At 41.1% G+C, this 18844-nt stretch overlaps 1 protein-coding gene across 1 annotated transcript; it reads right to left on the bottom strand.

The window, feature by feature from the left end:
- Positions 1–1977: 1977 nt before the first annotated feature.
- Positions 1978–8483, bottom strand: LACTB (lactamase beta). The gene is made up of 6 exons (XM_088519790.1): positions 8250–8483; positions 7677–7743; positions 6070–6260; positions 5371–5716; positions 3819–3984; positions 1978–2533 (listed from the first exon to the last, which is right to left on the bottom strand). The coding sequence occupies exons 1-6, from the start codon at positions 8481–8483 to the stop codon at positions 1990–1992; spliced, it is 1548 nt and encodes a 515-aa protein (XP_088375916.1). The 3' UTR covers positions 1978–1989.
- Between the last annotated feature and the right edge of the window lie 10361 nt (positions 8484–18844).

Raw genomic sequence — 18844 nt, 5'->3', positions numbered from 1 at the left:
TGCTAGTTCCCTCAAGAATTAGTGCACTCCCTGGAACACTGCTAACTGGAACTGGTGACTCCTGCACTATGCAGTATCTGTGCGGCCTCATCAGGCTGAATTTGTACCAACTTCTCATCTAATTCAAAAGTACCACAGAAAAAAAGATAAATATGCACGCAGACACGCGCACCCCTCCTGGCTATTTGAGGACTGGCATAATGGTCAGCACTGTGCAAGAAACACGTGAGAATTCTCCTGAAGACAGATTTCCTGATGACAAACGTAACCAAAAAATATATGTGAAAGGGATAAGTTAAGGAGTTACCAACGAAGAACACATTAAAACAGTTCAGTCTGAGCTGCCTCACTCTAAACACGTAAGAAGTTCCAGAGACTGTGATACAGCTAGTATGAAAATTTGCTACCAATTTTAAAAATGAAAAGAAGACTCCAACACTTCCAGTATTCCAAATCTAATGCTGGGGACAGAAATGTTATTATTTTCTATCAGAAACAGTCCACAAGCTCTTAAGAGCTATGGCACACTTTCTAAAATAGTCTGACACCAAGAAAAGGCAGTAATTGCAACCCTTTTCAGTTAGGGCATGTGGACAATAGAATAACAGGCCCCTCCCCACTCCAAAGTACATAAGAAATTGTTATACTGGGAGACTTAAAACCCATCTTGAACAAAAGTGGACTGAGAAAAAACACAGATCAGTAAACGGATGACCAAGCAGTAAACAGCCTTTTGCCCCCCCTCTTCAGAAAATGGAGATGTCATTATGGAATATATAAAATTCACAATATTCAGCTGTTATCATACTCCTATAATAAAAATGAAACTTAGATACAGCTTTTTTTGAAATCATTTCTTGATGAAATTATTTCAAAATGATCACAATCATTTCTTACTCACTTTGTGCAAAGGCAACTCCTTACAACAGGTCTCCAGAATTGGAAAAAGGACATTTAAATATATATTTTAAAAAAATCCATCTTCTACTAGTATCTTCAAGAATGGTGTTTAAATTTTATTGAAGTTGAGTTCTATTAATTTGTTTATCTAAATGTCTATCTACATACCAGAATACAGTGTTATTTCTGGCTATTAGCTACAACTTCCACTACCAAAGTCAGGACACACACATTGTGGCTGATTTCTCTTGAAGGAAAGCTAACAATGAGATGCTTTGATGGCTTTCCTTGTTGTGCTATTCTGGTATATTCGACTGTGAAATAATATACTTATTTCACAGTTAAGAAAAAGTTTCACATATTCTCTTTGCCCAATCAAAACGGAAGCCCAGGCGACTATGTAATGAAAAGGCTTTTACTCACAGTACTCTAGCTTTATTATTTTTGAATTCTTCAACAATCGACATCTCTGAATAAAAAAAAAAAAAAAAGAAAGAAAGGAAAAAAAAAGGTACTGCCTTCTGGAGGTAACTTCAGTATTTGCTGCTTGGTTTTTTTAAACAAATAAGAAAACCACTGTTAAAAAAAAAAAAAAAGCCATTTAAATAATACTGAATAGTTTTGGCAGACCTGAATTGTGTGTGGGGGTAGGAAAAGTGCCTTTGTGTGCTTAAGTCAAGATGTGAAAAGTTTTTCCATATTTATTTCAGATTTGTTGCTGCACTTCTCAGTACGAGAGACCAATACTAATCTAATTTTAAGCTTGGTTAAATGTCTGACTGGATGGGAGGAGGACAAAAATAAAAATCAAGAACCATTAACATGATGATAATTTAAATGGATAACACAGGAAGTCAAATTCAACTTTTACATTCTCTTTTATAAGTTAAGTACTTCCCTGAGAGATGAATCCAGTTACATGAAAATGTAGCACCACTAACAGAAGTTGATTAGGGGAATTTCTGATACTTTTATTATGTGTTCTTAGTAATATCTGACTTTAACTGTACCTCTCTCGATTTTTTTTTTCCACGTTTCACTATAGTACTTCAGTTATTCAAAACTGCAGGTTTCTTTTTTGTTTTGTTTTTAATCTACATATTGCACCCCTTTTCCTTTATCAAATTCCCTTGCAATCTTTAAGGCAGTGTTGCTGAGGGAAACCGATTGCATATTACAGATAATAGTAACAATTACTCCTCTAGGTGGTGCCACGAGCCTGTTTTCCATGGCTTCGGAGCCCAGCTCTTCGGGAAGAATGAGCAGGACACTGCTGGCGCCCACCGCACTACCTGTATGGGAAGCGTAATGTCTCTGCTGTCTGCAGCAGCCGTACTGTTGTTTCTTCTCTGCTACAGACCAAGCCATGGCGTATTTACCTTCCCTGTCCCACGATACTTCAGTTTTTGGCACTGGGGTCCACATCATTGTGACTGTATCTGGTTTGAGGTATCCAGGAAGAAGTTTGCCATTGATGTTTTTAAATTGTCCAACTTGGTAACTGTACAACAAGGCATTTCCAAATTTCAGAAGATCACCCACTGAGGACAAAAAGCCACCACCAGCCCACTTGTAAGAGTTGTCCACATATGGTGCGTTTGCCAGCCGTCCCTTTTTGTTGTAAACGTAATACCTAGAATTCAAGAAAATTTAACTCATCATTCTCAACTATTATGCAAAACTATCTTAAAATGCCTTACTCCTGTTCTCAAGAAACTTTAGAATTATCTTTTTAAAATATAAATAGCAAATATATATATTTTTTCAGAAAAACAAATTATAAAGAAATTCAAGTGAGAAAAATAAGTGAGACCTTTTAGGTCAGAAACTTCATTTCAATAAAACACTGATCTGTCTTCTTACTTATAGGATATACTAAGGGTCAAGGCAATACAGAAGACATGGAAGGACTCTGTAGATCAGCCAGCACAGGACCTTTCTTCAATCTGTGTAGTACCTTTAAAGAGTTTCAAGAGAAAGGAATCCAAGTACTGCCCTTGTGGTTATCAGGGAGATTCTCCACATGGTCAGAAAAGCCTTTCAAAATTTTCAAGCACAGATTCTTAGCAGATGGCATTAAAACTATCCCTAAGAAGTCAGGGACTGCTTTCTGTATACATACGGATTTTAAGTACACACTTATATGTAAATATGATTGGATTCAGTATGTCTATTACCATTTTCATTAAGAGTTTTTTAGAAGCCAAGCTGTGGTTTTATGAGACTTTTTCTACAAGCGTATATGATGCACTTAGAATTCTCCTATTGTGTCAAAATTTAAGAACTGAGTCAACAAACAAAGAAGTCAAAGGCAGCTGAGCAAAATAAGATTGGAGAGAACAAAAGAGTACAAGCACAATCCTTATTAAATTCAAATAGTTATCTAGTTACATAATTTTTTTAAAAAAAATCTTAAAAAGGTATGAAATAGTGAAATAAGTTTTGTGTTAAGCATGATTTTAATCCTGGTTAAAATTGATACTATAATTTCATTATTTTAATCAAACTTTGGAAGTCAATATGTAAACTGAGGTAACTACACATTGTATGATGGCCACCCAGTTACCCCTTCGTTTTGCTCTATCCACAATTATTGACTTATTTGCAACCAAGCTAAATGAAACTTGAAAATTATCCCTTACCACCTCTTTCTCTAAACATATATGTATCTGTATATGTATCTAAATATATATTCCCTTATAACACTTATTTTCTATTCTGTAATTTCACATGCTAATTACAGCATCAATACCACAATGCTGATATAAAATTCAAGTGTGAAATAATAACATGAATAATCTGAACCACTTCATCTAAACACCTATCAAAAACTAACAAACGAACAAACTTAGTAGGCTCAAAAGATAGAAAAAACAATTAGTGTAGAAAAGGTAGAGTAAAAATTCATTCTTGTTTACCTTGCTCTGTTATATATCATTGCCTCATTGTCATCCTGCACAGTTGACAGCATATCCAGGTCCCGAAACAATTTTAGCATATAATCTGTAAATTTTTGCCCAGAAACTCTTTCCACAACAGCACTTAAGAGTGTAAAGCCAAACGTTGAATACAAGAACTGACTACCTTAAGGGAATGTAAAAAAGGGAGGAAAAATAACAAAAAAAGTTAGCTGCATGATGCTTAAATGAAAATCTTGAGGGATAAATTTCAGTAATCACATAGGAAATAAGACTAAAACTATGTACAGCAATGAACAATCAGTTCAAGTAATTACATATGTCTACATATTACAATTTGGGAAAATTAGCATTCAAGATACTGTTCCCTATGAATTACGGTACTGAGGCGACAGGGATGCTCATTGAGTGCACAAAGTTATGACAACAGCATTGAAGTACTTTCAAGAATTAACATTTACAGACAGGTTTCATGCTGAGACACAAGAAAAACACTTTAATATCCTTTCTTCAAGATTTATCATACTAGTTCTAACAAGGATATCTGGATTTAGAGCAGATAAAGTGAACCATGAAATCATTTCCTAAGAGAAGCTGGACCACTGTGATTTGTTTATGTATATGGTTTATAAGGTATGGTTTATACATAAGGTTTATGTATAGACCGTAGTGGTAGGGGGTAGTTTTGGTTCAAGTTCTTCTAAGCTCCTCAGTCACTGTTATGTTCATGTTTTAGCCTTTTTAGTTCTAGAACATCTTTTAACATCACATGAACAGTAACCCTAATAGAATTTTAGATGATGCTTTGTGTTTTTAACCTCCTTGCTTCTTGTGTTGACACTTTTTATGAAATACCAGTTTACCAAGCAGAAGTTTTCATTGAACAACCTACAGTCAAAGACAGATCCCTTACTTGAAACAGTTCAGTTAACTTAGAACTCTCCAAGGTGGAAAAATGGTTGACTGCTTCCTCTTCATATCCATTTCCCCTTACACGTTCATTACTTGCGGTTGTTTATTGGCAGTGAGCATCGTTTGCCTCCTAACCCAACTCATTTAGAATTTATATCTGAAACTCTTCAAATCACTGGAATTAAATAATTTCAGCATCCTCAAGGTTTGGTATACTGGTATTTCATTAACCAACTGTCCCTCCTCCACAATGTGAAGATTAAAAACAATTAAATGAAGCCTAATTGTTGTAGCTGAAGCAGCAAGGAAACCGAACAAATGGTTACAAACAGTAGTAGTGTAACAGATAATGGAGATCTCTCTGTACAAGGAACATACTCTACTGTACAAGTATTTTAAAGCTTAAAATATCCTTACTGCATTGCTTTGTCTTGATGAAGTTCTAATGATTATTTTGGTCATTAAAAGTTAAATCAAATGTAAGATAATTACAGGACAGTTCCTATAGAACAGCCTGAACACATCTCTCCTTTGAGCTTTTAATGGAACATGGGAAAAATAAACAAAAGCCTGCTTTACTGGGCTAAACTAACTTAAATAGAAAGAATTAATTCTTAAATCGAAAGAAATAGAAATTCACCTGGTTTAAAAAATAAGGGGTCATTTTTAAATATCTTCAGTGATTCAATCACACTTTCAAATTTTTCCTTCAAATAATATTCTTCTTGTTCAAATTCCTTTTCTCTCCTGCCAGGTTTTGAATTTCGGCTTTTTACCTCATCTTCATGTTCTTTCTTAGCTTTGACAGAATCAGTCTTTTCAAGGCTTTTAGCTTCTTTTTCTTTTAGCTCCTTCTCCTGGTTAGATTTTGCTAGTTTAAATGCTCTGTTTGCCTTTTCCTTCTCTTCCTTTACTTTCGTAATATCTTTTTCATAGTGACGAATGCCACTCAAGTGTGAAACTAACAGTCTCGTAGTAATAACAACCTAGGCAGAAAGGACAACAGCAAAAGATAAGTCCTTGTAACTAAAGACATGAAGCATACTGAATCAACCAAAAGAACACAACCAAAAGATACAGAACCTTTTACATGCTATATATTAAAATGGTTTGAAATATATACACATACATATTTAACTGTATATACACACTTAACATAAAACTGAAGATCTGAAATTCCTATGTTGCTTTTTCAAGCAGTGAGCATAAGCACAAGTCTAAGGGACCTCTGGTGTTTTCCATTAATAGATCCAGGTACAAACACACATAGCTGGACAATGGCAGGATTCAAATCAAGTGTTAAAACCCAAACAAGTGTTAGTAATAAACTACCACATACCTTTTCACCCTCATAGGTTTTTTCTGGAAATTCAGGGACATATTTCTGCACTGGAGCATCCAAATCCAGTTTTCCCTCTTCCCACAATTTAGCAACAGCCAGCATGGTAAGACACTTGCTAATACTGGCAATTCGCATGATTGTCTCTGGTTTACACACCACACGATTCTCTACGTCAGCATAACCCAAACCTGCAAGCAAAACGAATACATTATATGAAATGAAAACTCCATATGAAAACACAGGATAAAGGTAGTTAAAAATATTTCAAATTCTGTAACTTCACTTTAATGAAATATGTTGCTATGTACTACTTTTATCTTCCATAAAAATAACCCACATACTTATCAAAGTGTTTCTGAAAGTATACAGTGTTTGTTTAAAATAAACATCAAATGCCTACATAATATTAAAAGATATGAACAGCATTGACAGACTGTATTTAAAAAATAACACAAATAACCAGAAGAATTAACTTGCAATTATTAGAAGGATAACAGTGGTTAAAGTGGTACAGTGGTACAGGTCCTCTGTACCTTTCCTGTAAGAATCTACATCTCAGCCCACAAATGGGAGGTGGATTCTTTCTTTATGAAAGTTATGGAATCTCCTGAGAGAGAACATTTCTTTGTTTCTCACATGTAGTTCTACCAGACTACAGCACAGCTGCATGCCTCAAGTAGAAGTATACACAAAGACTGATCTAATTAATGGAAGAATGTTCTTACATTAATGTACTTAAACATAATGGTTGAGATATACTAGCAGGCTCAGGAAGTTACTAAGTTTTCACTTGCTGAAGGTAAGTGAACCAGAGATGGTATCACCATAATTCCCTGGGCACCTGTTTTTGGCAACAGTCCTGAGTCCAAGTGGATGAAATTCTATTTTGATCAGTAGGGCCACCACATAGCTTTCTGTTGATCCACTAACAAAACAAAATTCGTTAAGTATTTTGTACAATGATTTTTCAAACAGGAAGCATTTGGAAAATAAGTGGTATAAAGAACAATGGTCAATCACAATGGCTTAGACTTGGGCCAGGAAAAAACTCTTTGAAGAATTTCCCGCATATGAGTTGGTAAAAAATTTCCTCTAAGATTTCTTCAAAAATATTGATGAAAAATCCTTACCAAACTAAAATAACTAGTCAGAAATATTTCAGCTAAAAATCACATATATCTTAATTCAACTGCCACACCGAGCACGGTTTCACTTATTATGGCAGAAGACACATGCCATTAAGGTCAGCCCCACACCCTGTCCTAACGAGTATGTACAAAATACTCAGCTGTAAGACACATCAATGTGAATAAAATTAATAAAGAATACAGTACAGTTTAATAACAGGCATGTTGGACTAATCAAGAGACAGAAGAACCTTTGGAGCCTTATATTGATGAGTCTTGGTTCTAAGAAACCTCTCTAATAGTTTCTTTACCTCATTTGAAGCGACTAGGCAGTTATGAACCCTTAATCCATACAATATAGGCAGAAGTTGAAGTCAGCTTAAAAATTTAACAAAACTTGTGACTGAAGTAAATAGTTAACTTTTAAGAAGAGCTCATTACTTTCCAACTACAGAGCTAACATTCCTTTATACAAACCTTCTGACCAGATTTCCTTTCCATCTACAGAAACTCCAACCACTATACCCGGGATTCCTGCTTCATCCTATCAAAGGAGAGAGAGGAGGCATTTTAGCAAGTTAAACAAAACAAAAACTCAAAACCTTAAAGAAGCTAAATCAACCCTCCATTTAAAAAATTCTTGCAAACTGTTGCCAAATTATAACTGAAATTATTTTGTATTAGTTGGAATGAACTGATATAAACTGCTCTGAAAAACACAGGCAAATTCAATACAAGTATCAAAACTACAAAGCCAGCAATGCAAAAACAATATAGTCAAAGTGTTTTTGAGAGTCAAGGTGTAGTACGTGCAGAGCACCGCACGGTAGCTAAGAGAATCTGAAGCGCTTCAGCATTCCCAAGCCACCACCACTCCGGCTTCGCCCACCGCCTCTTCCCTCCCTCTCCACATCTTCCACCACCCCCTGCACTTGCGCTCGCCCCGCTCTGCGGCGCTACCCGGAGCACGAGCAGCCCTCACGGCTATCAGAATATAACGCAGAACACAGAAATGATGAACTACAGAAAGCAGCGAGCCCCGCGCGGCACCTTGACCCTGCGCAGCAGGTCCCGGCTCCTCTCGATGGCGCCACCGAAGTCCCGCGGCGCCGGCGCGGGCGGCACATCCACCTCGCAGCCCGGCGGCGCCTGCACGCCCAGCGCCAGCCCCAGCGCCACCCCCCAGCCCCAGCGCCGCGCGCCGGGGCCGCCGCTCCCGCCCGGCAGCCGCCCGGCCCGCCCGAGAGCCGCCGTCCGGCGCAGGGCCCGCGCCAGCCCGTTCATGGCGGCGCCGCCAACGGCCGCTACCAACGGCCGCCCGCCAGGCAGCCCCAGTCGCGCTCCGAGCGCATCGAGCGGCCCCGCTCCTGGCGCCGCCCGGCCGTTAAACGGCCGCCGAGGCGGCGCCAGGGGCCGCGGTGACGGCGCCGCTCGCCCGCGCGCGGCGGGGCTCGCCCGGCCCCGGGGTCGCCGCCGTGGCGCGGTTCTTGGCGCTCCTCGCCACAGGGCCTGCGGCCCCCGCTCTCCTCAGCGCCTCCTCGCGGCGACGCAGCCGAGAGGCGCCCTCCGCCGGGGCTGCTACTGGCGACACCCGGAGCATCCTCATGCGTCCATCGCCCACGGGCCGTATTTGGCCCCTTAGGATTAATCGCTTTATCATGAGTTCTTCTCCCCCAGCTTAAAAAGAAGACTTTTAAATACAGCCCCACTTGGCCCAGTATCAGGGAAAATCTCCCGTTTTGCATGGGGAGCCCAGCATTGCCTTCTGCCTCGGCTCGTAGCTCAAAGAATGTTAAAAATTCACTGCTAAGCTTCATTTTCAGTTTTTTTTTTTATCAACAGTTCTGTTCTTTTGGGTTTCAACTAACTCATCAAGTTTAAGAGGGGAATGGAAAGTGCAATGATGTACAAACGCGTTAGACATGATCCTTGTCCCTTGGTTTTCAACCATCCAAAGTCAGATGTCTCCATGAGGCGATGCCTTAAAGAATGTCCCTCTTCCAGAGCCCTAGATCCTATGAATCACACACAGGGTGACCGGGATGCATCATTGCAGCATGATGCAAAAATCCCCCTCATGCAGGGAGCCCCCAGGGTCAGTCTGGTGGATTGCACAGTGCAGTACAGGGGGCTGCCCTTCCTTTACTGGGGCTTTTCAGGGGTATTTGGACAACAACTTAAAGCAGATGTAAACACATGGAAGGAATCTTGTACGACAGTTAGTGACCCCTAATAATGGCCACTCAGCAAATGTTGTAACGTTGATGGAGAAAACTGCAGCTTAAAAAATAGAGCAAATACAGCCATAACGCAGCACAAGGAGGGAGTCTGTCCTTCCAGAACCCTGCGTAAAGAAAGCCTGAGCTGCTGACCTAGGGAATTCAGTGTCCTTCTTCCTGCCTGACGAGCTCCAAAGCTGCAGGCTTGGGCAGCAAGCCAGGCCAAATAGCTTTCATGTGTGAACTCAAATGCAGACCAGATGATACACGTTTTACTACAGGCATTTATTTCTCATTACTATTTTCTCAATAAAACCCAGTTGTTTATAACACTACAAATTAATACCCAACTGGTACAAGATGCAATATGTACTTTCTAAGAGCTCATTTGAAATGTGTTAAACTGTCCCAGGAAGGGTTTTGCAGCAGGAGGGTTCTCTGCTTTCTTAAACCCTCTTTGGCATCACATTTTTGAGTATGCTTACATAATACATCCTGCCATTTTTCTCTGATTCTCTTTAATGAAGAGCTTTGTATTAAATGCGGTAGCAAAGAGTGACCTGCAGTTCTAAGCTGCACCTTCCTCAAAACAACCGTTTCTGTTGAACATAGAGGTGTGTTGCTAGGCTGTATGAGCTGCCGAGAAATCGCTTTCCCACCGATAGCAATAGAAACTGAGAACTGCAAGCACTAGACTTACTCTGAATTTATCCCCCTACTCAAAAAAAAAAAAAAAAGGTTTTCTTCTATCTAGGTACATCAGTCACTTAAAAACACAGGGACAGATTCCCAGCTGTAATCCGGCTTCCTTATGTAACTCAGACAGAAAAGGCCACCTGGAGATCCCTTTGGCATAGCAGAAAAACTCCACATGGTTTAGCACTAAACCAGCTGAATTCCTGTGCCCTGCCTCCCTGCCAAGCGGTTCCCAGCGGGTTGAGGAGCCTGGTGAATTTGCGAACGGCGGCGGTGAGGACACGGCGTGGCAGTTTCACCCAGCAGCTCTCGCAGGGCTGCGCTCGCCTCCTGTGTCCGCACAGGCCACCTCTGATCTGCACGATCCAGGATTCTTTTAGGCTTCTTGGTCTTTGAGTGAGACAAACTCTGGAGGCTCAGGAACATGAGACTTGGAAACAAAACACGGGTGCATCCTCCTAGTTATCTTTTATAGGGTTAACTTTAATATTGTCCTGCACTGCTGGTCCCCACTCTCAAAGGTGTAAAGTCCTAATTCTGCTAATGCACTGCACTCTGGTGTCTGCCGAGTCTGGAAACACTGGATACTTTCAGAATATGAGGCTACATTAATAGAGCCTGAAGTATGACCCCTTAAAAATAGAACTACAGCTACTCTTTTGCTTTGGTTTATTTTGAACTTATTAAATGTTTCATTAATCTTTGAGACTGTAACTTATCTAAGGACTTAAAAAGGAACAACTAATTTCTAGATCTAAAAAAAAAAAGTCTATCAGAAAACACTTAACAGGCAGAAGGTAAAACTGTCAAAAAAGAACATGATTTATATCTGTGCCAAATGAGGACCTCAAAAATGAAGGCAGCAGTTGTAATGCTTTTTATATTCACATCCAGGTATATCTGTATACATAAATATAGAGGAAGCTGATGTTAATGGAAGATGCAAAGAATAAAGTGATAATATTCATTTGATGACAACTGATGTTTCTGCCCTCAGTAAAAGATTGCTTTATACTAATTATTTCTGATTTTGAAAATAAGACAAATAAGGCGAGCAATAGATCTAGACAGAAATACAGCTCTAATTTCTCCCTTTTCGGAGCATTTTTGTTTTTTTGAGAACTAAGAGACGAACTTTTATTTCCATTTGGCTTGACACCTTCGTACAGTAGATGGCAGTAAGAAGCTTTATTTATTTAACCAGTTCTCAGCAAAAGAGAGGGTTTCACTGCAGCGCGATCTCTCCTGGGAGCCTCAGTCCTTTGGAACAGACGCCTTCCCCAGATACACTACGGGGCAGGTCCCCGGGGTTGTTATTTGCTCATCAAGGTAACACCTGCACGATTACAGTGCCCTGACAGTAACAGCACTAGCCTCCCCAGCGCGCACCGATAAAGTTCTGTGCTAGATCCAGCCAAAAAGCAACCACCCTTCCCAAAAGGTGTGCAAAAGGGGGTGTACTTACAGTTTTACTTTAAGATAGAGGTCTTCGCTGACTTTTTTTTTTTAAAAAAAAAACACAAATCGGGTGATTAAATTGTCCGCTCAACAGCCTAGCCCAGAAAGGGTTTTCAGGAAGATAACTCAAAACATTTAAGATGTCTGGATGAGGACACTAAGTAGCATTAAAATGTTAGGTGACTCTGACACCTAAGAGTGTCTTTAGACACTGAAATCAATATGCTTCTAATCAGCTCTGTTTGAACCATAATTCAGAAGTCAGACACCTGATTTTTATAAATCTTAAATCTTCTTGAGTTTAGTTAAACATTAAACGTTTTTTCTACACCACACAAGAGCACTAATCCTGCAGCAATCGGTTCAGTGACACGGTTGTGCTGTGACTGTGTCCCAGCCGCGAGGTGGCCCTTTCTTTACACGTACTGTAAAAGGGATGTGACTCCTCCATTTATTTATTTGCCTGTGCCTGGGAGGTGTCACCTCGGAGTTGTTTACTTTCGATATAATAGAAAACGAGAGAGTTTTATTGTGCCACATGGTTACTTCCTTTTCTTTATGACTTGCATCCAGCCTGACACAGTTCCTAGAAACAACAGGATGGGAGTTTAGAAAGTGTATGGCGTGTCAGGAGAAGGAATGCTGAAAAGACCACGCTCCGGTTACAGACCAGCCAAAGGGCACACACGTTTCTTTTTCTTCTTTGCAGAAACATTAGTTTTAAATACCATTTTCGCAGTGGTGATTTCTCATACTTTTAACTTGGGGCCTACTTTAAACCTTCTGGGACTCAGAGAAAAAATAACTGTCACTGGCTAAACGAAGGAGCATTTGGGAAATACATCAGTGTAAAGAAAAAAAATGCAAAATTATTTCCTTTTTTTTTTTTTCCCCTGAACTTTTTCTTCAGACAACAACCCCTTATGATAGAAAATTGAGCCCAGAGGACTAAACAGTTTGGTCCCTGAGGATGGCTTTATATTTATCATTAGAGTCAGTGAATACGTCTGACCTTTTTACGCTCTCGAGCTTTACTCCCTGCTCAGTGGGAAGGGGTGCAGTATATCACAGCAAACAGTGTCTTGTGTAGCCACATAAAGGCATAGGCAGCAGGCAGCATCAGCACCTTTGGTGTTTCCAAGCGTATCTTTTGACTTGAAATGCATTTAGAAAGAAATGAAGCAAGGCAGGTGCAAAATACCTAAAGGATTAAGCATATTGATCAGAAAGTATCAAATGCCCAAAGATTACAGAGCACACACACTTACGGCTCCCGTCAAGCTTTTCAGCTTTCCCTAGGAGGAGCTCCTTACAATTAGGTGATTAAATACCCCTCTCCACCCCTTTCTCCAAAATACAGAGCTCAACAAAGTGACCAAGCCTCAGACAGCTATAGCCCAAGAAACGTGACAGGGAGAACTCTTAATGCGTGCTGCTGACCTACTTGGGAGACAAGCTGGCCAGATGGCTGCATTCTGCAGTCCTGAAGTGCCAGGTTCTGGTGCCATCCCCACACTGCGTGCCTACACGTAACAATATTTGAAGCACCAGCGTGGCTTCTTACTGATGAATATTGTCAGGAGCAAGTGTTTCTCAGCATCTCTTTGCAACAAACACTCATCCAGCTATAGGTGCAACCTGGTTGCTATCCCATTTTCCACACGTGCATGGCTGTGACTACCTTTTCTACTGCAGTTTCACCTACCTATGCTCAATTACACCCTCATTTTGCCCTGTAGACATGACCTGTGTCGCTAGGAATGCTTTATTTTTGAGAACTGAACACAGATAACTTGAGAAACTGCACATACTAGTCAAAAACAGGAAAAGAGCTCTTATCAAATTAGTAACATCTCAGATATTTGGGTGTGGACATTTGGCACTGGGTTTGCATATTCTTATGGGAGTGAGTCTGTGCATACTCCAGACTCCATTCCTTTGCTTCACATTATTGCTCCCAAGTTGAGGCATGTTTCAGAAGGGCCTCTCTGTACATGTGTAAGTGCACAATTACGATGTGCTATGCAGATCAGTAAGAAGAGACTTTGCTGCCTTTCTTACATGTAAAATAGCACTAGATCAGGTTAATGGCACTTACACAGAACTGTGTTGCAGTTAAGATCACTGCAAAAACTAAAGCAGCTATTTCCTTCACACCTGTACGTACAGAGCTATGGGAAGGAGCTGAGAAAAGTTTGATACCGTTCATTACTGAGGGAAGTTGGCAGTCTAGGATGACTGACTTCTTTAGCAAGCCCTACGTAGGGACAGGTTATCCCTCCTGCTGTTTGGAATAACCTATCAACTGCTTCAGCTGGAAATCATTAATATAATTTACTACTTTGACCTTGAACCAAAGCAGCACATGCCATCAGCATGGAGGAAATAATCTACTTGTTTTAAATGGAACATACACCTTCTGGCATACATGCATACATTGCTATGCACACACACACTTACAGTTGTACTTTACAGGAGGATTGAACGTTACTCAATAGACCAGTTTCACCACCTGCAAGCTCATGCTAATGCCTGACACCCAACTTGGATTCTTTCCAGGCCATTATCTCCACCAGCGATGATCCCGCAGAGAGAAGGTTACTGAGGTTTTGCTGCATCCATCCCAAGGGAATCGAGCTCAGGAGGTACCGATGCTGGAGGGGAAGTTGTGCTCTACTTAATGGGTGATAGTAATTTTTCCAAGGCGTGTAATGAAATCTAACAAGTTGCTACTCGACTGGGTGCCTGTCAGATTTAGACAACAGGTGTGAGTAAAAACCATTTCTTACCCAGATAGCTGGTGTTCTTGTAAATTCTTAAACAGGAAAATAAAACAGAAACTAAAGGAAATCCCCATGTTATTTGAGAAATGTATCCACGACTGTGAAACAAAATGCCACACTTTGGTTTTCCTGTTCACACAACAGTAGAAAAAGCAATTTCATAGAATTGTTAAGGTTGGAAGGGACCTCTAGAGCTCATCTAGTCCAACCCCCCTGCACACGCAGGGTCACCTAGAGCACGTGGCACAGGGCTGCGTCCAACCGGGTTTGGAAGATCTCCAGAGAAGGAGACTCCACAACCTCTCTGGGCAGCCTGTTCCAGCGCTCTGTCACCCTCACTGTTAAGAAATTTTTCCTTAAGTTCCTGTGGAACTTCTGGTGCTTTGGTTTGTGGCCGTTTTGTCTTATCCTATTACTGGCCTCTGCTGAAAAGAGGTTGGCCCCAGAATTTCTTTAGTATTGCTTCAAAGTCTAAATAGACACCAGAGAAAGAGGAACTGCGAATACACACTTCAAGACTTCCTATTGTATTCTATTTTAAAGGGAAATTCCGAAATCTCCAGCCTTTAATACAGCATCCCAATGTCCTATTGAGAGTAATAAAAGCGACTGCATGTTTAACACTTTTGAACATTAGCCTCTAAGTAGAAAATGAATCATTTGCATATTAACTAGTAACAGTTGTTGATTTTTTAGATCTACTTATTAAATGTCACAGCAATTAAAGGCCCAGCAGTTTCGACACCAGAAAGACCATTTCTCCTTGTGCAACGACCCTATAAAGCTCCACTGCGCAGCGCTGAGACCTTTGCACCAACGGAGCTGTTTGTTTGGCTAAGGCTCAGTCAGGCAGCCCTTAGCTGTACGGGGCCGTGTGTGCACGGGGCCAGCGCTGAACAAGCCTCTGTGTGGTCTGGGAAAACGAACTTCTTGAAAGATCGCTAAGCAGGTAGAAAACCTCATGCAAATAATCTCAAACCAATTTGAGTTGGATTATATCGATTTTCTCTAATTCAATTCAAACTTAACAGCAAGTAACGGACAGAAAGAATGGATGCAAAATGCACCCAGGTTTGTTGTGCTGGATGAACAGTAATAAACATTTTTTTTTTTTTTAATGGATCATGACTTTCCTGGACAAGGTAATTGATAGTAAAGTCCCAGCCTGGAGAAACAGAGCTCAGGCTACACCACCACAGCCAGAACCATTGTGAGAAGGGAGTTTTAGCACTTTATCCATCAGGAGGTCCTGTACTCCGCCCTTTGCCCGAGATGAGGGTGAGGCAGAGGAGCTGCTGCTCCCTCCACTTTGCCAGTCTCTCTCCTCTGGCAGAGGAGTGTGACAAGGGCCAGGGCAGCAGCTCAGGCACAATTAGTGCCCAGTGGCGCTTTGAGGGGGGCAATTGCGCTGCTCCCGTCATGCTGGTCACCTTCCCGCTGGCCTTTGCACCCTGACTGCTGTCTTGTGAGCTGCTTTATCACCTAGTTCGTTTTCTGGATACACTTTATTTTTTCTGGATGGGCTGCAGAAATGATATCATCCTTCTTGCCAGCCTGTTTTACACTCCGTGCACAATACTTTTCTTTGTGCAATAAACAAATAATGAATAGGAGAGCAACCCCAGCTAAGTGGGAAGAAGTCTGGCAGGCTCCTTCTTGCTGGCTACAGAACAAAGTAACCCAGGAGAGATTCCAACATTTTCCCAGACTTCTTCCCAGGCTGTTTCTCCAAATGGTGTTCTTGTCAAGAAAAACACACTAGTGGTCCTGCAAAAATGCATTTTAAAATTGGAAATACAAATGCAATACAGGTATTTCTGTGTTAGTATCAATAGAAATCTATCTTTAGCAGGTTACATCTACTTACCGAGGCTTTGAAGTTTGTCCTTCTTGATCATTTCCCCCAAAACTCTACTGTAGAAACACCAGCACTGCAGTTTTCCTCAGGGCACAGACTACCTGTGTTGGCCTCCTTTGAAGGTCTGATCCAAAGGAACACGGATTGTTTGCCATGGGCTTTGGCTGCAGCTGAACACAGGGACACTCCCTGGCATCGCCACCAGCCTTTCAGGGCAGCAGCTGAACTGTGATGAAAGGAATAACCGTGAAAGGCAGGTCATGGGCAGGCCCCACATTCAAAGGCCTCTGTAGGATCAAGGCCCCATACAGACTTCTCCCCTTTACAGCCAGGGTCCGTATTTTCTTGCTGTACACAAATGAGAACTGTTTGCACAACCATACACGCCTGTGCATTACACCCGCATTAGATTTGTACGTGGTACTGTCAGCTCTGTGTGTTTGTGTGAAGTGTTGGCTCAGTGTTTTCTTATGAAAGAGGTGCTGTTTAAAGCTTACATGGCCTTCCCCAAAAACAAATCAGGAGAGCCCAGGGTTGAGGCACCCTTAGGACCAAAACATTAAGGCCCAAAACACTAAATAATGTCCTGTCAGTCCTTGGAATGAGTTAAGAAACAATAAAATGGGAACCAATCTTACAGTACAAGCAATCCATCTAATGAACACACGATTTAGGTCTCAATGCAACACGTTATTATTAATAAAAGACAGATCTTTTTCATAGAATCATAGAATACTTAAGGTTGGAAGGGACCTCTAGAGCTCATCTAGTCCAACCCCCTGCACACGCAGGGTCACCTAGAGCACGTGGCACAGGGCTGCGTCCAAGCAGGTTTTGGAGATCTCCAGAGAAGGAGACTCCACAACCTCTCTGGGCAGCCTGTTCCAGTGCTCTGCCACCCTCAGTGTCAAAAAATCTTTCCTTAAGTTTCTGTGGAACTTTTGGTGCTTCAGCTTGTGGCCATTACCTCTAGTTCTGTCAGTGGCCACCACTGAAAAGAGACCAGCACCATCCTCTTCACTCCCTCCCTTGAGGTACTTATAGGGAGGGAGTGAAGAGGTTTCAGATTTTCAGAGGTTTCAGAGTTCTTACGTTCCACAATTAGATTTTGGGGGTGTTGGAAATATTGCACGGACTCTTTTTTTTAACTTTTAATGTTAGAAAGCATTTGGCATTTTCTCTATATAAACTTTTCTGTTTGTAGACTTTTACCTGCTTCTGTCTCTCATTTTTTCTCTTCCCATATAAATCAGCTGAGACATCTAGATTAGTCACTGAGCTCCTTTCCTTACGAGGGGCATCCTGCATTTACGTAATACTCGGGAACGCCTTACAAACCAGCAAGACTGTGACTTACAGAAAACGAGACAGGTTTGGAACCGGAGCCAAGAGTTATGCAAACTTAAATAGATTTTCCCTAACGTACTCTTGGAAAGAAGACAATGTGCACTGAAAGAGGAAAATGACACAGCTTTCCTTCATTAGAAATAACTATTCCTGTGTGCATTTTCAAAAAACCCATAAAGATGAAGACCACTATTCTTATTTTCTCTACAACTTTGGCCTTTTGGTGCAATTCCTACATAATCTTTCAGTGATTTTTTAATTATTATTAAAACAAGGAAAAATATTTCACTAAGGAATGATTGACTTTTTAAAAAACCTTTTTAGCCAGTTTATTTTCTTTTGCTAGTTTTCTCCAGGCAGATATCACATCACTCCTAGAAGGCCTGATGTAACATATTCGTACAATACAGTGCAATGACGTTTTCAAACAGCCCAGATTTTCGCTACCAGCAAACCCAGCAGCAATCGGTTGGTTTGCACAGCCCCTTCCCTGGGTGCAGGAGCTGCAGCCCCTTAGATACAGGCTGCTACTTTAACCTTATTTCTTAAAGTGTCACATACCTTGCTCTGATCTGTCCTTACCTCACTCAGTAACTCTTGAATTGACTGCCTAGTCTTGGCCACAAAGGGAAAGAACTCTGGAAGAAAATTACATTTCTGCAAGTTTAGTGAATGCAAGAAAATGCCCTATAGAGGGAAAGGTACATAGCACACCCTGCAGCACACCTTGCATGTTGTTATGCATCACAGAAATCCCATGAGAGAGCAAAAGACAACACCAAAGCCTCAGAATCTGGGGAATTAAAAAAAAATCACTGGGAGTTACAGTCAACCACCAGATGCACATCTGCAAGAAGGCAGGTTTTGCCAAGCCTAGCGCACTCAGCACTGCTCATTTCACTGCGGGAAGACAGGTCTGCAAGCGCTGGCAGGGTCACCCAGCACAGCTGCACAGCCCTGCTAGGGCTCAGTCTGCCAAATGTGTTTTTGCATTCAAGAAAAGGGTGAGTTAAACTCCACATCAGGACAAACCTTTTGGGGAATGCTAAATGCTGCTGACATCTGGAATGCAATAAATTTTCAGAGTACTGTTTCTGGCAAGGTAGCTGCAGGGGGAGAAATTCCTGTTTGTTGGAAACGGGGTTAAATCAAAGCCTGATTTATTTATTTTTACAAGCAGAATGCTTCTAGCTTCACTGATTTTCATTTAATCAGGCACCTCAGGAAAAAATCTGTAACAGCTAGCGGCTTATGATATATGGTACAAACAGATTTCCCTGCTCC

The sequence above is a fragment of the Tinamus guttatus genome, unplaced genomic scaffold (genome assembly GCF_059628265.1).
Source record: "Tinamus guttatus ecotype Peru unplaced genomic scaffold, ASM5962826v1 Tinamus_guttatus_pri_ptg000004l, whole genome shotgun sequence".
In the NCBI taxonomy this organism is placed as follows: Eukaryota; Metazoa; Chordata; class Aves; order Tinamiformes; family Tinamidae; genus Tinamus; species Tinamus guttatus.
Note: the sequence above shows the minus strand (reverse complement) of the source record. Positions and strands in the feature narration are given on the sequence as shown.